The sequence below is a fragment of the Notamacropus eugenii genome, chromosome 1, assembly GCF_028372415.1.
Source record: "Notamacropus eugenii isolate mMacEug1 chromosome 1, mMacEug1.pri_v2, whole genome shotgun sequence".
Classification (NCBI taxonomy): domain Eukaryota; kingdom Metazoa; phylum Chordata; class Mammalia; order Diprotodontia; family Macropodidae; genus Notamacropus; species Notamacropus eugenii.
The window spans coordinates 8,739,735-8,764,580 of record NC_092872.1 but is presented as its reverse complement, the minus strand read 5'-3'; the positions used below and the strand labels follow the sequence as shown (position 1 = coordinate 8,764,580).

At 41.0% G+C, this 24,846-nt stretch overlaps 1 protein-coding gene across 5 annotated transcripts in view; it reads left to right on the top strand.

The window, feature by feature from the left end:
- Positions 1 to 24,846, top strand: part of CCDC13 (coiled-coil domain containing 13) — a 107,841-nt gene that overhangs the window by 52,504 nt on the left and 30,491 nt on the right. For all 5 annotated transcript variants that reach the window (XM_072652184.1, XM_072652212.1, XM_072652193.1 and 2 more), the window contains 5 exons: positions 863 to 1,039; positions 3,204 to 3,410; positions 10,352 to 10,497; positions 11,348 to 11,431; positions 14,008 to 14,136. In XM_072652184.1, coding sequence (XP_072508285.1) covers positions 863 to 1,039; positions 3,204 to 3,410; positions 10,352 to 10,497; positions 11,348 to 11,431; positions 14,008 to 14,136 — 743 coding nt within the window. The remainder of the gene's footprint in view (positions 1 to 862; positions 1,040 to 3,203; positions 3,411 to 10,351; positions 10,498 to 11,347; positions 11,432 to 14,007; positions 14,137 to 24,846) is intronic.

The following is a 24,846-nucleotide window of genomic DNA, read 5'->3' as shown; positions in this document are numbered from 1 at the left end:
ACAGAATAATAGCCCCCACCCTCTGTGGCGCTTTAAGATTTTAAAATCACCTTATTCACCACTCTGTGAGGCAGTTGGCACAGATATCATCTATATTTACAAATGAGAAAACCAGGTCTCAGAGAAAGGAAATTTGTTGCCTGCAGTACCAGAGCTAGTATCTGAGTCTTTCCATTCTGAGTTTCTGGATCCAAATCTATTCCTCTTTCTATGACTTGGGGCTGAGTGAAGAGGAGCTCATCACCAGATATTTGGGGGACACCAAGGAGTGAATTTTTTTCAGTCTCATCAACTCATGAAAAATCATTAATTATTGGGCAGGAAGGGCTGAGATCTGCACTGGTGGAGGGTATCCCCATAGCAGCGAAATTACGTATCCTTGGGCTGCTGAAGTAGGAAATAAATTGTTGTGCTGTTTTGCATTTCTGTAATTAGTTTCCTCAAAAAATCTTTTAGTGCTTTTCAAACTTTAACCCTTAAACTCTAAAGTTAGATATACACACAATACTTTTACTCTCCAGACAGCAAATGGCCAGTGAAGCAAAATGAGTCTGAAGGGATTTGCTTAAAAGTCCTATAGGGGCATTGACATGGAGAGGATTGAAATAACCTGTAGATAGAGATGGCGAAGTAGCAGAATTTCCCCTGGGGCTCAGTTTTCTCAGCAGCAAAATGAAAGGGTTGGACTATATGGTCGGAAAAATCTTTATTTGGCTCTAAATCCTATGACTATAAGCTCCTTGAGGACAGGGTCTTGTGTTAGAACTCCCTTTATATTCCCAGAGCTAAGTAGTTGCTGAATAAATGTTTGCTGAATTACTGAATGAGTTATTTTCTGTAATTATGTCTTATCTCATTTCAGAGACTCACGAGTGAGAGAGATACTCTCCAAAAAGATCATGAAGAACTAAAACGAAAATGTGATGGCATAAGATCCCGGAACAAAGTGCTATCCAATGAAATTAAAACACTTAAGAGCCAAATTGCAACCCTGCTTGAAAAAGGCAAACATGATGATGAGCTCATAGATGCTTTAATGGTACAACCTTCAGCAGCTATGTGGTTGCCTTAGAGACTCATACTCTTCTCAGATTGTATCAAGGGCAAAAGGACCTTGATCCTGGGAGGGAGGCCTCTGCTGCTACCATTCATTTGGCCAGGGGGCCAAAGGAGACTCTTGTAAGAGATTTTGTCTGGGAGACTATTGCTTTGGGCAGGATTTGGACTAGATGCCTCTGAATCCCTTCCAGTTCAGAGCTTTGAAGATATACAGTGAAGATATATAGGGGAATATTTGGAATCTCGGAATCTTCATGTTTCCTAAGAAATAGATACTTTAGAGAGAGAGAGCTTAGTGAGGGCTAGAATAATTGCGAATCATCATGGAAACCTTGAGCTGGCCTGACAAGTTGGATAGAGTTTGAATAAATAGAAGGAAGAGGGGAAGTTATACTAAGCAGAGGAAATAGCTTAAGTGATGGCACAGATAAAGGAGGGAAGGCATAAGAGTCATATGATGGGACAAAGAAAAGTAATAAATGCTGCATGAAGGACCCTCAGGGAGATTTAATCTTCTACCCTGCCCCTGGGAGAAGTGAAGTTAGCTTAGCATAAATCATGAAAGGGAATCTCATGATGGAACTTCACTGTTGGTATGTAGATATGTCCTTCTCTTCTCCAGGAATCTCCCCTAAGTATCAGATGGGTCACCTTGGCTAAGTATGAGATTGCTCCACTCCTTTCAGGGTGTTTAAAACTCCAGCATTAGAACTTTATTCCTTTGGGTCTAAAAGACTCAAAAGACTCTTAAATGCCACCCAAAATGCCTTTTGGGGGACCAGCTTTAACCATTATCAGTTAATGTCTTCGTGGACTTCTAGCCAGTGAAGAGCAAGGTGACTGCTTTTTGGGGTTAGGGGTAGGAACTGAGAGTGAAATAGGCTGTCTCTTCCAAGTTTTTCATGATTCAGAGGGTGGGAAGGGATTCCTGAAGTTGGTGGTAAGAGTCATGTGTACTTATTCCCAGGCAGCTATGGCCCCAAGTCCTGGGTTCTCCAAAGAATACCAAACCCCCTTCTGTAGAGGAAGGGGGCTTAGTGGAGAGGGAACACAGGAAATGGAAGACTACTGAGGAAAAAATTGGGGCCAAGGTTAATGGCCTCCCTTCCATGTGCAATGAAGAATTTTTCCATGAGTGTAAGTCAAGGAGGTCTCTGGAGGCTCTAGAACTCCAAGTTCCATTTAACATTTTTATCAATGACTTAGATGGAGACATAAAAGGCATATTTATCAAATTTGCAGATTACACACAGGTAGGAGGTTCAGCTAATATGCTGGATGCCAGAATTAGAATCTAAAAAGATTTGGACTGTAATATAGACTGAAATTAGGAAGTTGAAGATTGAGATAAATGTTAGGTCCCCCAAATTTGGTGGTGGGATTCAAAAATTCAATACGGGATAGAGATATGACTTGACAATGGTTCATATGAAAAAAGACCTAAGAGGTTTTAGTGGCCTGCAGGTTCAAAACAAGTCAACAGTATAACATGGTGGCCCCAAAGCTCCTGCAGGCTTAGGGTTGCATGAATAGAAGCCCTGCATCCAGAGTTAGGGAGGTGATAATCACATTGTCCTTCACCCTGCTCAGGCCACATCTGGCGTATTGTATGGGTACAACATTTTAGGAAGGACGATTACAATCTGCAGTGTGTCTAGAGGAAGGCAGCCATGATGATGAGAAGCCTAGAAATGCTCAAAAGCCTAGAAAAGCTCAAAGATTATTTAAAGGAAGCCTGGAAAAAATGAGATTTGGGGTTGGGGTGGAGGAATTGTGACTCTTTTTTGGCATTTCCAGGGCTAGTATGTGGAGAAGGATCTAGATTTATTCTGCTTGGCCCCAGAAGATGGGGCTAACAGTGACATGGGGAAGATCTAGAAAAGCCTGTTTTAGCTCAGTGAGTGAAAGAAGTTTCCCCACAATGAGAACTGTCCAAAAGTAGAAGGGGCTTCCTTGAAAGGTCTTGTGTTCCCTGATCCTATAAGTCTTCAGGCAGATGTGAAATGACTGCTTGTCAGGGATGTCTTCCTGCTTCAGGTACTCATTGGCTGAGACCCACCCTGAGATCCTTTCTTGCTCTTAGAATGTGATTCTAGGGAATTTGGAATGATGAGCTCCAATGATTTGTTTTTTAATTCCCTCAGAGCCAGCTAAAGCAGCTGCAAGATATCTTAAGTAAACTCAGCCACCAGGATGAAAAGGCCAAGGAGGCTCAGCAGAGCTTGGGCCAACAGCTGACCATAGAGGCCCAAAGGAACAGCTGTATTATAGCCCAGCTCCAGAAGATGGTGGCTGAACGAGAGGCCAAAGTCCAGGAGCTAGAAGAAGAGATTGGTCGCCTCACTCTTCAGGTATAAGCATGGTGCGAGCATCTGCAAGCCACATCCTTGAGTTTTATGCATGTGATAATTCACCTTGGTGGTTTATTATTTATCATTATTACTGGCAGGAGTAGCCGCTACATAGTGGAAGTGCATGGACCAAGGAGCCAGGAGATTTGAGGTTTATCTTTGTTGTCACTGTACTCTGTGGGTTAAATTCATGGGCTAAATCACCTTTCCAGGGTTCTACTTCCTTAGAGTTTCCCTAGATCGCTTTGTCTAGAGCCTCCATCTCAAATTTTCTCAGAATATAGTTGGTTAAGAGCTCAAAGGAGCATTGGAGTTCATCAAGTATGACCTCATTTTACAGATGAGAGCACTGAGGTCCACAGAGGTGGACTGTCTTGGCCAAGGTCACCCGGGTCCTTTAATCCCAGATGTGGCACTCTCTTATTATGCCATGTCATCTCTTGGTAAACCATGAAGGAAGGACAGTAGAAGGTCATCTTAGAGACTTCCTGGCCAAGGCTCCATCCTTATTAACCAATACATCATCCCAGTCTTGATTGTGAGTTGGGATGCTTCTTATAGAGCATTGTAAATTCTTCTCCCCGGCAATTTCCTTTATCGAGATTTCACTTTTGCTTCGTTGCATTGTTGTGTCAAGTAATTTGCAAACATGCTGCTGTGACCACATTCAGTTATTTATATTATTATGTCATGTGTATTTCCAGCACTTAGCATAGGACTTTGCACATTGTAAGTGCTTAATAAATGTTTTTTGTTTCATTCTAAGCTCTTTGAGATCATGGACCATGCCATTTTTCATTGCTGTACGTTCAGCCCTGATTACAGGACTATGGAGATAGTAGAAAGAAGCTTACTCATGGTCTATTGAATTGAATGATAAAAGTGGCATAGATAATGCATGCTTCCTAAATACCTCCTACAGGGGTGAAGAGGAGCTAGGGAACCTGACTGTCTTCCTACATGATAAGATTGTTTTCCAGGCCATATGGCTGTTCAGGAGGTCAGGCCCCTGTGGATGTGCCACACTGCTGGACTGGGGCCTCACTGTCCTTGGTGATGTTGTGAGATGAGGTTGGCTAGGGTTGGCATGGGGTACTGTGGCCTGTAGTTTTTCATTTTTTGCCTTTGCCCCCACTGAACTTCCTTCTTCACTCTCCCTGTCTCCATCCTATGGCAGAAGAGATTTTGGTGCACACCACTCAATAAGGAATTAATTTTTAAAATATTGACTGAATAGATTTGATATGCTGGTGGCTGGCTCAGACAATATAGGAGATGGAGAGAAAAGAAAAGAAAGGTCTTTGCCTTCAAAGGGCATATAGTTTTTTAAAAAAATAAATTTTTATTAAAGACTTCTGTGTTTTACTTCGCCATAGTTTTCTCCAGCACCTCCCCTTCCTCCCCCTCCCCCTCCCAGAGAGCCATCCCATATAACAAATACTTTCTTAAGACAAAAAAGGAAAGAAAAAAGAAGACAAAATCAGCACCCTGGCAAAGCTTGAAAATATGCGAAGACTTGAGCCGGGGCTCTCCTTTCAGTCCTGCTTGGGTTTTATAATTTTGTTATACTCACTTTGGATTTTTTTGTGTGTTCTTTCCATTTCCATTCTCATAATACTGCATGTATTGTTTTTTTGGCTCTGCTTAGAGTGTACATTTTTTAAGTATATGATCTAATTGGGGAGATGAGATAAATCTTATCAAAAGATCCAGGATTTCATCAGTGTGGGTACATCCTCCTTTCCAGCCTTCCATGGTACCTGCTGAACATCTCCATCTGAATATGTCATGGGCCTCTCAAACTCAACACATGCAAAACAGAATTCATTCATTCCCTCCCCTCCAAACTTTCCCCTTACACAGCCTTTCCTGTTTCTGTTGAGGGTCCCACAATTCTTCTAGTAACTCAGGTATACAACCTCAGAGATATCCTCAGTACTTGACTCTCCCTCCTCTCCCACAGATTATCAATTGACATATATTGCTGCTTCAGTCTCCATAATGCTTTCAGGTCTGTCCCCTTCTCTTCACTCTTGGTCCCCTAACCCACCAATCCATTGGACCCTCCTCTAGTTTCACCTGGACCAATATCATAGCTTTCTTATCGATTGCTTTTAGCCCCCTGAGCCCAGTCCTTCTGGACACAATGCTCAGGGGACACTTCCAAAAACTAAAGCACAAGTCTCATTCAGTGGCTCCCTATGGCCTCTAGGTTGAGGTACAAACCCCTAAAATTTGAAAGCCCTGAACAATTTGGATTCAGCTTCGTTTTTCAGACTAATTTCACACCACTCCCTTCCAGGCACTCTCCATTCCATCCAAATGTGCCCCCTTGCATTCATCTTTCACCATCCTTGCACAGGGTGTCCCTCCTCTCCTCTGGTCAAGGCTCTACTTAAGGGCTACCACCACCAGCAGCCCTTCCTAATCCTCTTGGTTAACGGTGTACACTCTCTCCCCTCAAATTAGTCAGAGTATATACCTTTCTGTTGACACATTCTATCTTCCAATAGAATGCAAGCTGTTTGAAAATTTGTGTCCTCCACACCTAGCAGTCTAGGGCATTACATCTTGTGGCTGCTTAAGAAATGCTTGTTGGACTAAACAGAATTAGACAATTATGAGTCTGTCAGAGGGTCTAGTATCGGAATGGGGAACCTATGGCCTTCTAGGTCCTTAGGTGCAGCCTTTTGACTGAATCCAAGGGGATTTATTCTATGATGTTTAGAGTCAAAGGCTCACACTTGAAGACCTAGAGGGCAACATATGGCCTCAGGGCTGATGGTCCCTCACTCCTGGTCTAGTTCAACTCCCTCAATTTATAGAATGAGGAAGTTGAGAACCAAAAAGCTTCAGGCTATCCTGGTGGTGATTAGCAGCCAGAATTTGAACCCAGGTTCTTGGATACCATCTCCAGTACTCTTCCTATGGGAATGCACTGTCTCTCTGATGCTCTTGTTTTGCAGCTATCCCCTAATGGCTAACCTTTGGTGAGGAGCCTCTGGGTTAGTCAGGCCAGTCTTCAGTTACTGAGCGTTCCTTGTTAGGCCTCTCTTTGGAATGTTTCCCTCTTGGGAGATGAGGCCGTCCTTGAGGTCATGCCCCCACAAAGGCCCAGAGTCACAAATACCTAAACAATAGCTGACAACAGGACATCTTTCCTAGCTTTTTCTTCCCAACTACCCTTAGAAATAGGTAGTGCCAGTATTAGATCCATTTTAGATAAAGCAGCTTTGCCTCTGTGAAGAGACCTGCTGGTCGTGAGCTCATTACATAGGAAACGTCAGAGCTGGCACGAGGAATTTTTAAGAACTAATTTCACTAATCCTCTGGTCATGTTCATCACTAGTTCACATTTGCTGAACGCTAGCTGGTGACAGAGCATCTGGGCCGTGTCAGATCATGCCAGGGGTGTGCTGGTAGGTGTTTAACTACCAGATCTCTGGGAGGAAAAAGTACAGATGACGCTTGAAATTTTAATCTGTATGATTAACATTTTCTCCATCACTCTCTTAAATCTACAAACAACAAAACAATTAAGTTCTAGCTTGTAGCATTTACCAGTTTCTGAGTTATAAACACGCTGACATTTTAACAGTTGGCCCTCTACAGCCAGTAAGAGCTAGCTCTAGTGCACCCCTGGATAAAGCGGGTAGATTCCAGAGGTTTTTCCCCTCAGCAAAGTTAGGAAGCAGCAGATGGAAGAAAATGATTGAGGAGGAGAACCTGGAGCTCAAGTGCGTCCAGCTTAAACTCACCCATTTTATCCTAGCTTATGTCCTATGAGCCGCTGCTGGTGGGGTCAGACTGGGGGGAGGAAGAAACCTGTCAGTTCTAGGATAGGGTATGTCATCCTGGAGTTCCTCATTGAGGCAGGTTTGCCAGGAAGCTGAGCAAGGCAGTAAAGTGTGGCAGGAGGTACGCTGGACTTGGAGTGAAAAGGCTTGGTTTAGTCAGAATGACGTATCCTCAGTCTACCTAGAGCAGATCATGTAGCCTTCCTGGTTTGAGTTTTCTCATCAATATGTGTACTATCTGGTTCATACTGTTGTTGTAAAGGAAGCACTTTGTAAGTGTTCAGAGTTTTGTAGACATGCTCAGAGAGCTCCATGTTCACATGAGTTGGGAAGCCTTTTCCAACAATGTAGACCCTAGCTCATCCATACCTGATCATCTGCCCCTGTTCTTAGATCACCACAAGGAAGTCCTTCCAACCAACCTGCTGGAGGCCTCCTCACCTTCTCCAGACTTTCCGAGGGTATCAGGGGAACCCTTAGCTGTTGTCTTCCCCCAATGTTGACCTTTATCTCACCGTCTTCTCCTTGTATACTCTTTGATAATGTCCCTTATTCCCATTCTTCTTTGGAGTCCCTCATTGGTTATATGGTACAACATGCTTGTACTGACCCTGCTCCTCTTCCTTGTTCTCAGTTTTTCAGAGTATCACTTTCAATTTTTTCAGAGGCATTTGAAGTCTGTACTTAGCTGCTGTATTGTGACACCAGGCAAATGTTAGTTTCAAGATGGGCAATTGCTTTCATGGGAAGCATCAGCAAAGGAGCTCTGAAATTTCTCAGACAGTCCAGCCTATTCCTTCCCTCCTTTTTACCTCTGGGCCCATCTCCTTGTCCAGCTGGGCTGTCTGTCTCAGATATACAGCCCAATGGCACGCTCCGTAGAACGTCTATCCTGAGGCATGTCAACACGTGGGCATCAAACATTCTCCACTTCATCTCACTGCCTGGGCCCTGTAATGCTTGTGCCTTCTCTCTTCTATCTGCCCTATCTTGATTTTGTGTATATGTTATCTTTCCCATTGGACAGTATGCTTGGTGGGGATCATCTTTTGCTTTTTTTTTGTATTTCCAAGTGCTTAGCACATAGTAGGTGCTTAATAAATGTTTGTTGTTGACTAGAGACAGTTTACAAAGCATCTTCTTCATAGCCACACTAAGACAAGCAGTTACCCCAAAATTAAGATGGGGAAACTGAGGCTCAGGAGATCAAATCACTTGTCCAGGGCCTTATAACAAGCATCACTCCCGGGTTCTAAGTGAGGTCACATAATTTCTTAGTTCAATATTCTTTGTATTTTGTTGTTTTTGTTGTTGAGCCACACCTGGGATTCCAAGGGCGTAGAGAGCTCCTAAGGGGGAAGTGAGGGCAGCTAGGTGGCAAAGTGGACAGAGTGCCAGGCCTGGTGTCAGCAAGACCTAAGTTCAAATCCAACCTCAGACACTGTCTAGCTGTGTGACCCTGGGCAAGGCACTGCACCCTCTTTGCCTCAGCTTCTTCATCTATAAAATGAGCTGGAGAAGGAAATGGCAAATCCTCCAAAATCTTTGCCAAGAAAACCCTCAAAGGTGTCATAAAGAGTCCTATACAACTGAAAACACCTTAAAAAAAGTGGAAGTGTCTTTGCACGAAGCAGATTCACTCCTGTTGCCTTTCAGGGAAGGCTTTCAATGAGAAGTGATTTGCCCAGTCACACAACCAGGACATGTCAGAAGCAGGAGGACTCGAACCCAGTTTTTCCTGATTCTGAAGCCAGCTCTCTATCCATTAGACCACACTGTTTCTGTTCTTACTACTATGTTAGGATGATTAGACAATCTTAATGTGGAAAAGGAAAATCAGGCTTTTCAGCGCGAGCAAGCTTTGTGGTTGTTCTTTTATTAATGCTGACTGTGATCTCTACCATTTGTCTTCTGAGCCTCAGTTCTCTTGGCCCCCGAGCAAGAGGAGAAAGGAAGAATTCTAGAGAAGGTTGGGTTGGGGGACCACGGCTGACTGGCTCCAAGCAGCCGCCACCACTCCCTGATGTAGAGGCCTCCTCTGGGGCCATCCTGAAAGGCTGACCACTTGGGCACATCAGCGTACTTATTTAATTTCTAACAGACACATCAAGCTCAGGAGATGGGGTGGCCAGGGGCCAGGACAAGGGGACAGAACGCAAAATCAATATACAGCACTCATCTCTAAAATAGAATCTTCATTTCCAGACCAGGAAAAGGCTGAACTAAAGAGCTAGGCACAGTGCCCTGCAGTTATAAACCCCAGCTGAGTCAGTCTGATAGGGTAATTTTCTGAGGGTCTAAGGATTGAAAGTGAATGTCTCAAAGTAGAAACTGCACATCTGTTTTAGGAGCTTTCTGTGTCTAACACTGTTAGGCCTTCTGATTTACTGGCATGAAGGGAGGCATTATTAGATCTCATTATTATGCAAGAGGCATTTTCATGAAGCCAAACTCACTTTTCTCTGCTGCTGAAAGGAATCTTCTCTATGACTTCTTGATGTGGATGTTGAATTTAGCAAAATAATAACAGGAGTGTCCTATTTGCTTCCACGACCTTTTCTGATTCTTTTTCTTCCATGCATTTTCTTTTTATCTTTTGTCAGCTAATTCATTTCTTTGCTCTGCCTAACTTCTTAAACCATCCTATATTTCTTTGTATTCTTCATATTTGTCATTATGGTGTAATAATGGTCTGTCACTTTGGGGGTCTTGATTTAGAGGTGGTGATGTCAGTGTGTACTGTTGCCTGTATGACCTTTGGGTAGCTCACAAAGGCTCAATTTCCTACTCTAGGAAAAAAAATGAGGTTGTACTGGATAATTTTTAAAAATGATTCTAAATACCACAATTCATTCAGGCATCCTTCTCCAAGTGTTTTCTATATGGGTTGTTTACAGGGTTGAGGTTTTTTTTTTGCCATTACAAATAAAGCCACAGATCAACATTTTTGTATAGAGAGATCTGTTTTTTCCTTCTCCTCCTTTTAATTATATCTTTGTAGAGGGATCACAGGAGCATTCTTTGAGGCTTTTGAAAGAAGGTTCATAAAGAATGCTCCAATTCATTTCTGTGCCTTTGAACGTTCTGGTTCCAAAGCTTTGTCAAACCATGGCTTGTGTTCCATTTTTTTTTTTTTTACTGCAGCATCTTCAGAAAAAAGAGGGAAGTGACGACTCCAGTTTAATGGATGGCAGCTCTCTGTCTTCCAGGTTCATTGAGGAGCCAAACTTTAACCTGCTCAAAGCGCCTGCATCTGCCGGGGATCACGCTGGGAGGGTCGGAGCTTCTCGGTAAGAGGCATGCAACGGAGATATTTGCAATGAATATCAATTATTCAGAAGGATATCGTTTCCTGCCAGCTATCCAAAACCACAAATGCCATTTTAAGATGACTGCGGCATTTCTTACACAATATATGTCTACTTCTTATTACATTATCTCTGCATTTGTAGGAAGGACCCATTGAAACACAGACATTATTACATTAGGAATGTGTCTATTCCGGTTCACTTTAATCAGAGCTGCATGGTTGACGTTTAAGTGCCTCTGCTTCTAAGAATCTGAAGCAGAGAATCTGTGAAATATTATCCATGCAGTTGTTGTGCCTCTCCTCCCTTCTTGGTAAGGTGGCTCTCCGTGGCATGGTGGTGCCTTTGGGTTCCCAAAGATTATGGCAGCCAAGTGCAGCTTTGGCAGGTACTACCTAACCAGAAAGGATTTAGATATGATGCCAGCAGTGGACTGTAAGTCTTTTGTCTTTGTCACCAAAGTGCAGAGAGACTCATTACTTAGAGGGTTGGCCAGAAGGTATTGTGGTTTTTTTTGTCACAAGTCATGAAGTAAGGATTAGAGGGGTTGGTGCAGTGGACACCACTCTACTGGGGAATGACGGATCCTTGAAGTATGGAAGTGATATTGTTGCCTTATGAAGTAATCAGGAGTTCTGAAACAGTGCCTCAAATGAGTATGAAATCCTGATAATCTGCTGCTCATGATCTTGGGGTGATGCTTTGGGTGTGGTTACTGAGAGAGTTCCAGCAATAGCCTCGAAGTTGGTTTGCACCCTATGGAAACAGACTTGTCACTGTGGCTCCCTTGTTGTGTTCATTCCTCCTGAAAGACCCTTCTTATTTCATGCAGAACAGTGAGCAGCCTGGGGCACACTCTGGTGGAATCTTCAATCACTCAGCCCTCCCTCCCCAGCCCTAATGTGTCACCTCGAAGGTAGGTCCTCATTATGGCTACGATTCTTTCCATTAACCTGCTGCTTTGCAGCTTCTCAAGTGCATTCCTACCCATCATGTAGGGATTATGTGCCCCCATTTTGAGGATGAGGAAGTAAGGCCCAGGAAGGCTAATGTAGCAGAAAAGGGATTTTAACAAAGGTCCTCCCTTCCACTTTAAGAGCTGACATTTCAATAGTACTTTAAGGTTTACTTAATAAACCTTTCAACAGTCCTATGGAGTAGGTGATGTTAGTGTTCCTATGCTCATTTTAAAGATGAGTAAAACGGAGACTGAGGAAGCTAAACGAGCTTAGCTAGGATCACAGAGCTAATACATGTGGGAGCCAGTATTTGGACCAATGTCTCCTGACTTCTAGTCCAGGGCTCTTTTCCCTATCCTGTTCTGCCAAAAGGGGAGACTTTCTCTGTACCCACTTCAAGCGCTGAAAGCTTCAAGTTGCCCATCCAACATTGTTCACTCATGGGGGACTTCCATGTCATATTGATGAATGTCTGTTTGATCTTGTCTTTTGTGATAACATTTAATTTTAGCTTTAAACCACCTCCTTGGCTGATTCCACTAGTTTTTAACCATAAATGTTTATGCTTCCCTAAGTGTTCTCCAGCAGAAGTACTGTAAGCAGCGTCATAAGCTGTCTTTTCCATTTGTTGTATTTGTTGCCAAATACATACTTCACACATTTGCTTTCTTCATTGGTTTGAACCCAGAGAGAATGACAGAGTGATGGGATTTAGAGACCATCTAGTCCAATTCCCTCTTTAACAGATGTATGGCAGTAGCATGGGAGAGGTCCTGGGTAAAGTCAAAGTATGAATGAGAAGACTTGTTTATGGTGAGGTTCTCCAAATACTGTTATCCACAGGTGAGATTGTACTAAGTGCTTTTGACAGCTAGAATGCTAGAGGTCACCGCAGAGAAATTCTTAGCCATGAGAAAGAGGTCATTTAACCATCTACAATGGAAAACAAACTGGATGAAACCATATTACCCAAACTACAGGATGTGTGCCCATCAGGTTAGTCCATGATATCTAACTAGGAGAGAGCCTGCAGATAGACCGTGAGGTCAGCCCAGAGTTGAATGGTAGGGATTGGACTGGATTGTATTAGAAAGCTACAAGGGCTTTCAGTGATCCCAAACCACAAACCACAGTCTATCTTTCTAACACCAATCTTCCCTTGGTAATAATGTGTGTCTGTGAATCATGAAACATTGTGATCTCCAAAAAACAAAAATTGCAGATATCCTAAATGACCACGCAAGGTTATGAAAAAGAGTGCAAGTAGGCAGCAACATGTTACCAGTGATGACCCATGTATAAAAGACTTCAGCAAGAGCACGTTAACACCAGAAAAAGGTTTCAGTTCATAGTGTCAATGAGAGACAACAGACAGACAGCCCAAGCTGTATATTTCTGTCTCTGAAATATTAAAAGAACCAGGGGGAAACTGCTAACGTTTTGGGTAAAGCTATGAAGGATTTATATAACAACACAGAAGGGGATTTTATAGGATAGGAAGGCATGGAAGAAGGGGCTGGGATTTCTATGAGGTGAGGAAGTGCCCACTTTGATGAGATAATGGACCTATTCAAGTACCAAAATATGGGCCTTGGTGCCCCCTTTCCTGACTGGCTTCATGCGTGGGCACGGTTGGAGCTAGAGGTCCAAGGCCTGAGAATAATTCAAGTCTGGATTGGAGAGGTCACCTATCAGAGATCCTCCCAAAAGGCATTTCCTTTATATACTCTGGTGAGGTCTACCACAGGATGTGGTGAGTTTTAGTACTGGCTCTGACACTAATTTGCTATGTGACCTTAGACAAATTATCTTGGATCTCAGGTTCCTCATCTGTCAAGTAGCATCAAATAAATCTTGTATCTTGTCCAACACTCTCATTTTATTTTTTCCCAACCCCCTCATTTTAGAGATGAGTAGATAACATGGCACAGAACAAGAATGTTGTGCTAAGACTCAGGTGATATGGGTTCTAGCCCTGGTTTTTCTACTACTTTCTGGTGTGACTTTATGTCCCTTTTCTGGATCTGTTTCATACTAAAAAAATGAAGGTGTTGAACAAAGCTTCCTTTCAGCTCTAAAAGTCCATGTTTGAGGTAAGGAAAAGATAAAGCCAAGCTGAGTCCTATGGAGGAGAAATGACTTGTGTAAGATGGTAAAGGGTGTAAATAAGCAAAACCAGCATGTTTGACAAATGAAGAAGGATTAACTGGAAGCATCTGAGAGGCAGGTTTTGCTGCTTTAGAGCCGTCTGTCTTGGGATAGAGTAAGTTCATCGTAACTGGAGGTCTTCAGACGGAGACCACTTGTTAGGTGTGCGGTGGAGAGCACAAATTGACTGGCTGACCTCAGAGGTCCCTCTGGAATCTCTGACTCCCAGTCCAGTGCCACATACTGAAGAGGCTGGAGTCCCGCATTGCTGTCTCTGTCTATGGTTCTGAGGTTTCGTTAGGGTGGCCTTAAAACAGCTCAGTCTCTCCTTAAGTGACCACCAGTATTTCCCAGTCCCAAGCTGTGATCCTCATACTTTTTATAGGCCTTCAGAGATGGACTCTGCAGAACTGAAAAGGAGTCAAGGGCAGATAATGGAGTTCAAGACCCTCTTACAGTCTGCTGAGGTGGAAAGGGACCGGCTCTCGGAGTTTGTTGCTGTCCTACAGAAAAGGTAGGTTCTGTGAAGAGTTTTTCCTGGTCTTGGCCATGAGGATCCAGCTGTCACCAGCCCCTCCGGCTTCTAGAACAGGGACATTCCTCTTTGTCTTCAGTCTGTTCAGCTAATTGACCTGGTGGCTTCTGTAGCTTTCTGCTCCAGCTGGAATAACATAATGTACTGTAACTCACTGGAGTTATATATAATATAACTCACTGAGAAGTCTCTGTCCTTTGCTCCCTGGAGCTATTTTATAGTTGAGATATGGTTGTAACATACATTCATCTAACATTTGTTAAGTAGCCACTGTGTGCAGAGAATTGTGGTAAGTGCTAGGGGAGGCACAGAATGGGTTAAAAGTAGCATAACTTGGCAGGTCATCTTCCCTACTTAGAGTCAAGAAGATGTGAGTCGCTCCTCATCTCTGAAGTTTACTTGCTGTATAGAGCAAGTCATTTATCCTTTATGGCACTGAAGGTGAAGAAAGAAGCAGCTCCCCGCTGTGTGCCCCCTTCATCCAAGACAGGAGCTAAGTTGAACGCCAAAAAGGCAGGGTTGAAGAGTATATGAAGCCACCCAAAGGGGATGATCTCGACATCCCACATCTTCTTGCTATCCAAGGCCATTTGGCTTTAAAGATAGACAGCCTAAATTCCCTCGGGAAAGGATCCCTATGAGAAGCAAGCTTGAGTATCACTCTGCCGCCATCGGCTTTTCCTTGACCATTACGTTTGCTGTGAAGAAGATTAAGACCACCCTGGCATTAACTGTCGATGTGAAGGCCAACAAACATCAGATCAAGCAGGTGGTAAAGGAACTGTATGACATTAATATAGCTGAAGTCACACTCTGATCTCGCCTGATGGAGAGAAGAAGGCCTGTGTTCAACTTGTCCCAGACTAAAATGCTTCGAATGTTGCCAATAAAATTGGAATTCTCTAAACTACATCCAACTCACCTGCTCCACCTATGATAAAACACTTTCCAGTAAAAAAAAGAAAATAGATATTTCCATTGATTGGAACACATATTCCATTCCTATTTCTGACCATTGAAATCCTTCCATTTGCTTCAAGGTCCAGCTGAGGGGTTACCTCCTTCATAGAGACTTCCCTCCTTTTCCCCCCTGGGAGTGGCCTGCTCTTCCTCACTAAACTTTCTTAGAGCATTTTGACTGACTCTTGAAACTCAATAAACATTTATTAAGTGCTTCCATTTTCAAGGTCTAGCAGGGGTGAGTAAGCTGCAGCCTTGAGGCCACATGTGGCCTTCTAGGTCCTCAAGTGTGGCCCTTTGATTGAATCTAAGCTGTACAGAACACATTCCTCAATAAAAGGATTTGTTCTGTACAACTTAGACTCCATCAAAAGGATACATTCAAGGACCTAGAAGGCCATATGTGGCCTCAAGGCTGCAGCTCTACCCCACCCCATAGGACCCATGCCTTTACCATGTTCTATCTTGTATCGTACTTATTGGTGGCCATCTTATGTCCCTTTTAGCGTATTATATTTCTTGATGATAGGTATTGTGGGACCTACATATCTATAGGTGCTTAAATTAAATGTTTGTTGAATTAAACCCTGTGTTAGGAATTTGAGGGGGTGGAAGGAGGCAGAAAGATTAGAGAAGATCCAGTCCCTTTCTATAAAGAGCATATAATCTAGTTGGAGAGAAAAGACACACTAATAAAGCAATTAGAGAATAAGATAGCATATAATAAAATTCTAAATAGTATTATGGGAGCACTTAAGAAGCAACAAAATAAAAAACCAACAAAATAAAAATGATCGTTGGTTAGTGCAGACACAAGTGCACTATGAGCAGGGAGAGGAGAGATGAGTGTGGGCTTGAGTCACCATGGAAGGTGACAGGGACAAAAATTCTATTCCGTGTGATCATTGCATTTAGCAGTTGGAAGGATGCCTGTCATTGTAGTGACCTTGTGCAAACCTCAAGAGTCTGTCTGAGCAGGACGCTGCTGAAAGTTATACAATGAACTTCTGAAATATTGAAGAAGCCAAGGAAACTGCATGTAACAGAGTCTTGAAGTTTCATGTAAAATCCTCTTTCTGTTCTACTGCTTATATGGAAATATTCATTTTATTTGGAATTAGTTTGGAATAAAAAAATCTAAAATTAGTCAAAATTTAAAAAAATGTCTGCCTCCCATGCACTAAGTGTTTAATGACGAGTGGCAGTTTCTGCCTGGGGTTGAGGAAGCAGGAAATCATTTGGAAGTAGAACAAGGAGGAGGAAAAGATCCTAGCTAGAGTCAGAACACCAGATACAAGTGCTAAAATTTCAGGGAAGATTATGGCAAGGAATCCATACCAGAGTAGGAAGTCAAAATATGTGGAATACAAGAGAGCTGATTGAGCAGATTTGGTAATGCCATCCTAACTGCTCGGAATTTTTCACTGGTTCCCTGTTGCTCCCTATCACATAAAGTTTAAATTCCTCAATCCATCATTCAAAGTCCTTCACAGTCTAGAACCATCCTGTCTTTGCAGCCTTCTCTCCCTTACTCTTCTTTATGTACTCTGCTCTGAAGTCAAACTGGACCGCTCTCTGCATCCTGATCACTCTTAACCTCCCCCTTTCCTATGCCTTTGTTTATACTGCACTGTCCCTGTGCCTGACACATCCTCTTTCTTCCCTTCAACTATTGGGTTTTTACCTATTCTTTAAAACCTAACTTAAAGACCACCTCATTCAGGAAGCTTTCCTTGTTTCCCTCTATTATAAGGATGGTTCCTCTCATACCTAACATTATTTGCATTTCTTGAAAAAAGAAGAGGCTAGTTACAGCTTTTGTTCTTATATCACTGTCATTTCTACATATACCTTACCACCAATACCCCTAACTAAACACTCCCTAGAAACAAAGCAAAATAGTTAAGCAAAAACAACTAATGGATTGATTGTGTCTCACAATGACTGGAAATATCTGGGAAGTTTGTCAGTGAATCTGCCCCATCATACAACCCAAGGACATACATGCAGTAGGCATGACATCCATCACCATCTATTGCTTCTCTAGATTTTGTCTCCTTGTCCTTGTAAGGTGAAGCCATCAGGAGGGTGGTGATAACAAAGACTGGGGTTTATCATACGTCGAAAACGATAGACTGAGAGTATTTGAATTAAATCAGAATGGAGAGAGGAGCCCGTTTGGCATAATCAGAATTATGGAGGGCATAATGAGAACTCTGGCTACTTCCTCTCTTCCACTGTCCCGTAATAAAAGAGTCAGAGGGCTGCTCAGAGAAATTAAAGGGCAGTGAATTTAGAACTAATGAAATGAAGTGCTCCTTGATTCAACGGAAAGTCGACCTGTGGAGATTCACTGCCAGAGGGAGGTTATGAAGTTAAATGCTGTGCTGGGACTTAGGAAAGGAGTGTATAATTTTATGACCATTAATAGCATTTTTAGCTATTCCAGCTACGGCAGTGATAAGGATAATCATAGCAAATGCTTCAGGGAAGGCCTGTGATCTCCTGCCAGGATTAAAAAGGAGCCTTCCTCTGAAAGTGGGATCAGGCAATTGGCTTTAGTGCATTAGAAGCTATTTTCTCTAGAAAATTGGCTGTTGGTAGTCATTGCTGGGCATAGGATGTTGGACGAAACCCATTCTCTGGTAGCTCTTGGGTTTCTTTGTGACTAATTGTATGAAAGTAGCATGAGGTTATAGCAAAGTGAATAAGAGTGGCAAGAGCCAGCCTCCTCCCCTCCCCCCAAGCCCCGAAGCACCTATTACAGCCTTCATCCTGCTCTTGTGCTTCTCTCCATCCTCAGTTCAATGACTTCAATCCCATTCACATTCCTACTGTTTGGACCAGAGACATAGAAAGGAAGCGCACATCTGCACCGGGGCCTTTCTCGACCTTTCCTCCTCCTTAAGATGAGCTCTCGATCTTCAGTGCTACAACCTTAAAAATTATTGTTATTCTCTGTTTTGATATCACCTCTATTTCTCAATACATCCTTAATACCCCTGCCAGGGAGAAATCCCTTAAAACAGATGTTACAACTGGCATTGATGGAGTCCAACATCATGTATGTTGTCTCTGCCAAGGAAGAAATGAGGAATGTTATCCTGTGTCTCCTTGGGGCCAATCTCGGGCATTTAAATTTCCCAGAATTTCTTTTCAGTGGCTTTGTTGCTGCTGCTTTTTCTGTTTTCATTGCTACAGTTATTGTGAATATGATTTTCCTGGTTCTTCTCATTTCGTTTAAGCCTTCCTCATACTTCTCTGTGTTCATTAAGTACTTTTATGTGTCAGGCATAGTGCTAAGGGGAGGAGGAAATACAAATACATGCGAAAAAGACAGGCCCTATCCTCAAGAAGCTAACCTTCTAATGGGGGAAGACACAGAAAAGGGAGAAGGAAATTGGGGGATGTCAGGAAAGGATGCCCTGGTGGGACTGATGCAAGGTGGAGAATGAGTTGAGTTGGGAGTGAAAATGAGCATATATGCATCATTTCTTATAGAGTGATAACACTCCATTCCTCAGAGGGTAAACCGAGACCCAGAGAGGAAGAGGGAATTGCTCAAGGTCACATAGCTATCAAGAAGCAGAAATTTGGTTTGAGTCTAGATCTTCTGACCTCCGATCCTGTTCTGTCTCCACAATATTGCACTGCCTCTGTTTTCTTTTCTCTTTACAATACAGTCACTTCTGGAAAAAAGACATTCCAAATGGTACAACCATTCTGGAAAACAGTAGCCTAAAGTCACTAAGCTGTGCACACCTTTTGCAGTGATACAGCTACTAGGCTTATACCTCAAAGTAATGAAAGACAGAAGGAAAGAACCCATTATATTAAAAAAAAATACTTATAATAGCATTTTTTGTCCTAACAAAGAAACTGGGAACAAAATGAGTGCTCATTAACTGGGAAATGGTTGAATAAATTATGGTTTATGTATGTAATGGAACATTACTGTGATGTAAGAAATTATAAAAAACATAGATTCAGAGAAACCTGGAAAGAAACTGATGCAGAATGGTGTGCATAGAACCAGGAGAACAATTTATGAAATGACTACAGTCTTGTAAAAGATAACTTTGAAAGATGTAGTAACAACACCAGAATGAATGATGAAGAATACTTCTCACCTCTTAGTTCATTTGCTTGCATAATTCCAAGTGTATATCCAAAATTGTTGAACTAATTCATACTTTTGGGAACAGTGCCTGTCTTACCACAGTTCTTCCAACATCAGCTGGCCCTAGGTTTGGGGTTTTTTCCCCCATCTTTATCCATTTGTAGGTTGTGAGGTAAAACCTCAAAGCTTTTAAAATTTGAATTTCTCTTAATGATTTGGGATTATATTTTCAAATGTTTGCTTATAGGTAATAATTCTCCTTTAAAAAGCTGTTTTTTATCCTATGTTTTGACCTAAACTTTGACTGTTTGTTTCTATATTTATATATTGAGGAATTTCTCTTGGTGTTATATAAATGTTTCATTTCTCTGCCAGAGTTTTTTTTAAATTAAATTTTATTTTTATATTCAGTTCCATGTTCTCAGTTCTTCTGTCTACTCCTCTCCTATCCAGTGAGAAATCAAGAAATTCTATACCCATTGCACATAAACAGTCATACAGAATACCAGTTTTATCAGTAATATTAGAAACAAATTTTTTCCTTCTCCTACAATTTCTCTACTTATTCTGTCTTCATTGATTTTACTTGTGCGAAAGCTTCTAAAATTTTATGTAATTGAAATTTTCCATTTTTTATGATCTCCTTTGTCCTGTGATTGGTTGTGGATTCTTGCATTGGCCATAGATATAGCTGTTCTCTTTCATTTCTTCTTGATGTGACCTTTTACAAATTACAGTATGGTATCCACTTTGATCTTAGCCTGGTTTGTGGTATAAGGTGGTCAAGTCGCCTAAACTCTCCCTGCCTTCCTTGCTTTACTTATCTGTAAATTAAAGGATTGGACTAGATGACATCTGCGGTCCCTCCCAACTCTAGATCTATGAGTCTATGTTGATCTCAACCCAATTCATCCAAACTGATTTCCAGTTTTCCCAGCATTTCTGGTCAAAAAGGGAGCCTGGTTTCCAGGAATTTATGTTCTTGGGTTTGTTAAAGCTGGACTGCTGTTTTGCTCAGTTGCTTCTGTTTATTTTTTTTTTTAACTTACAGAGGCTGTTCCACTGATATACTCCTCTATTTTTTAATGAGTACCAAGTTATTGTGATGATTTATCATACTTAAAGGTTTGGTGATGCTTCACCACATTCATTTATGCTTTTTTTGGAGGGGGGGGGTTATCTCCCCTAAGATCTAGACCTCTTGTTCCTCTGAATGAACTTATTGTCTTGTCTACTTCAATAAAATATTACCATGGTCATTTGATTTGTATGCTACAACATTTATAAATTAATTTAGGTAGAATTGTAATTTTTAAATTATTGAGCAAACAGAATAGACTAGGTATACAATACATAGTAGTAAATGACCATAATGATATAATGTATGATAAATGCAAAGATCCAAGCTTTTGGGAAAAGAATTCACTATTTGCCAAAATTTCTGGGAAAATTGTAAAGCAATTTGGCAAAAACTAGATACGGACCAACATCTTGCCCCCTATATCAAGATGTGGTCAAAATGAGTACATGGTTTAGAAATAAAGGGTGATATAATCAAATTAGGGGAATTTGGAATACTCTACCTGTCAGATCTATGGGTAAAAGAAGAATTTATGACCAAACAAGAGATAGATAGAATTGTGGGATATAAAATGGATAAATGTGATTACATTAAATTTAAAAAGTTTTGCACCAACAAAACCAATGCAGCTAATATTAGAAGGAAAGCAGGAAACTGGGGGGGAAATTTCACAGCAAGTTTCTCTATTAAAGGCCTCATTTCTCAAATATACTGAGTCAAATTTATAAGGAGTTATTCCCCAAATGATAAATGGTCAAACAGGCAGTTTTCAGAAGAAGAAACCAAAGCCATATATAATTATATGAAAAAATGCTCTAAATCACCATTGGTTTTGTTGTTGTTGTTTGGTCATTTTCAATCATGTCTGACCCCTTGTGACCCCATTTGGGGTTTTCTTGGTGAAGATACTGCAGTGATTTGCCATTTCCTTCTGGAAACTGACTTTATAGATGAGGAAACTTAGGCAGAGTAAAGTGACTTGTCTAGGGTCACAGAGGTAATAAGTATCTGAGGCCAGATTTGAACTCATGAAGATAAGTCTTCCTGATTCCAGACTCAGCATCTATCCACCATGCCACCTAGCACTATTGATTAGAAAAATGCAAATTAAAACAACTCTGAGGTACCACCTCACACCTATCAGATTGGCTAATATAACATAAAAGGAAAATGACAAATGTTGGAGGGGATGTGGGAAAATTGGAATGCTAATGCACTTTTGATGGAGTTGTGAACTAATTCAACCATTCTGGAAAACAATTTGGAACTATGTCCAAAGGGATGTAAAACTATGCATACCCCTTGATCTAGCAATACCATTCCTAGGTCTGTATCCCAAAGAGATCAAAGAAATGGGAAAAGATCTTACATGTACAAATATATTTACAGCAGCTTTTTTTGTGGTGAAAAAGAATTAGAAATTGAAGGGATGCCCATCATTTGGGGGATGGCTGAACAAGTTGTGGTATATTTTTGTGATGGAATGCTATTGTGCTATAAGAAATGACAAATAGGATGCTTTCAGAAAAACCTGGGGAAGGCTTCTATGAACTGATGCAAAATAAAGTAAGCAGAGCCAGGAGATCATTGTACACAGTAACAGCAGTATTTAACAACAATCAGTTGAGAATGACTTAGCTGTTCCCCACAATACAGTGATACAAAAGAGTTCTGAAGGACTTATGATGAAAAATACTGTCTACCTCCAGAGAAAGATCTGATGGAGTCCGAATGCAGATCTCATCATCTTTTTTTTAGCTTATTTTTCTCAGTTTTGAGGGGTTTTTGGTCTTCTGTTTTACAACATGGCTAATGTGAATTTAAAAAAAAATATTTTGCTTGACTTCATATATAACTTTTTTCTTTTCTTATTTTTGTGACAAAGGTGTACCATACTTCTACCTCAATAATTACCAAGGATTCAGGCCTCCTGATTCAGTTAGTCAATAAGAAGTCTGAAGTAGGTATGAACAAGGCCTGGACACCACTATTGAATCAATCAGTCAACCACAGCTAATAAACTAGGGGGTAGAGGGGCTTGATGAACTTAGAAGGCATGAAAAGCATTTAGAGATAAAATGGAGTTAAAGTGCTACATAGGACACTTATTGAGATTGACTAAAGTGATTTAGTCGCACTCTATGGGACTTGTATAAAAGGCTAATTTTAAAAGCTTATATAGAAGGCTAATTTAGAGCTTGAGTCGTTAAACTAGTCCCCTGAGAAGGAGTCACTGAGAAGGAGGAAAATAGCTTATCTCCTTGAACAGAGGAAGACAATGAACTTCAAAAGTTCTGTTGGGTTTTGGATTTTCTCTTACAAGTACATACAGAGCACAGGAGATCACCTCCTCAAGCTCAGATACCATGTGGCAAAGGGTAAAAAACACAGCTCCTGGAAAAGTCCCTTTGTTAGAAGTCCTTTCCTCCCCCTTTATGGGGCCTTCAGAAAATTCCCCTTAGACATAGTTTAGCTCTCTGCTGGGCTCCTTGTAAAATCCCAAAGCCACCTTTACCAGTATGGCTAGTTGCCTCACCTCCCAATGCAGACACCACTATCAGCTAGTGTAGAGATGCTGCTAGAAATGAAGCCTTTATCAGAGAAACTTAGTATAAAAAATTTTTATATTATTTCATTGTACCTTTTAGCAAAATATAGTTTCCCCTAATTATTTCTTTTCATTAAGTCTGGTTTTGTTTTTGTTTTGCTTTGTCTGAGATCATGGTTACTATCCCTGACTTTTATTTTTTACCTCTGCTGAAGCATAATAGATTCTGCTCCACCCTTTTTAACTTTTAACTTTATTGAGTCCCTTGTGATTATTCTTTCCTGTTTACTTTTTTATGCTTCTCTTGAGTTTAATGTTTGAAATGTCAGATTTTCTGTTCAGCTCTGGTTTTTTCATCAAGAATGCTTGAAAGTCCTCTTATTTTATTAAATATCCATTTCCCCTTCTGGAAGATTATGCTTAGTTTTGCTGGACAGATTATTCTTGTTTGTAATCCCAGCTCCTTTGCCTTCTGGAATATCACGTTCTAAACTTTTCTCTTCTTTAACATGGAAGCTGCTACATCTCCTGTGATCCTAACTGTGACTCTGTGATACTTGAATTATTTCTTTCTGGCTGCTTGTAATATTTTTGCCTTGACCTGGGAGCTCTGGATTTTGGCTAAAATATTCTTGGGAGTTTTCATTTGGGGGTCTCTTTCAGAAATGATCAGTGGATCCTTTCAATTTCTGTTTTACCATCTGGATCTAAGATCTAAAGGCAGTTTTCCTCTATAATTTTTAGAACTATGTCTAGAACCTTTTTTTGATCATAACTTTCAGATAGTTCAATGATTCTTAGATTGTTTTTCCTTGATCTATTTTCCAGGTCAGTTGTTTTTCCAATGAGATGGTTCACATATTCTTCTATTTTTCATTCTTTGGATTTTATTTTATTGTTTTTTGATGTCACATTGAGTTATTAACTTCTACTTGCCCAATTATAAGATTGAAGGAATTATTTTCTTCAGTGAGCTTTTGTATTTATTTTTGCATTTGGACAATTTGCTTTTTATGAGAAGTTCTTTTCTTCAGTGGATTTCTGTGCCTCTCTTACCATTAGACCAATTCTTTTTTTTTTAAGGTTTTATTTTCTTCAGTGTTTTTTGTGCCTCTTTTACCAAGCTGTTAATTCCCATTTCATAATTTTCTTGTATCACTCTCATTTCTTTTCCCTATTTTTCCTCTACAACTCTTATTTCTTTAACTCTTCCAAAAATTCTTGTTGGGCATGGGTCCAATTGACATTTTTCTTTGAGGCTTTAGCTGTAGCTATTTTCATGTTGTTGTCTTCTGTGTTTGTGTCTTCCCTGCCACCAAAGTAGCTTTTTATGGTCAAATTATTTTTTTCTCTCAGTATATTTCTTGACTTTGAACTTTATGTTAAAGGTGAAGTCTGTTCACCTGGGTGTAGAGAAAAGCACTAAGCTTCAGGCTTTCTCATGCTGCTTTTTTCAGAGTTGGTTTGGGAGGTCTGCAAGTTTTTGGTGCTTCCAAGGGGGTATGATCTGTGGACAGGTAAGGTCACTGCATTCCTTGTCTACACTCGAGTCTTTACTCAGGATAAGTCCTTGCTTACTCTTTAGCTGTTTAAGTGTTAGCCCTCTTTTCTGTCCTGAAACTGTGACCAGGGCCCCTGAAATTTTTTTTGTTAAAATTAATTTATTTTAATTTTCAACATTCACTTTCACAAGATTTTGAGTTTCAAATTTTCTCCCCATCCCTCCCCTCTGCCCACCCTGAGACAGACTGCATTCTGATTATCATTTCCCCCAATCTGGCCTGCCTTTTATCATACCCCTCCTTTCTCTTGTCCCCTTTCCCTCTATTTTCTTGTAGGGCAAAATACATTTCTATATCCCATTGCCTGTATGTTTTATTTTCCAGTTGCATGTGAAAACAATTTTTAACATTCATTTTTAAAACTTTGAGTTCCAACTACTTTCCCTTCCTCCCTCCCCACCCATCCCCACTGAGAAGG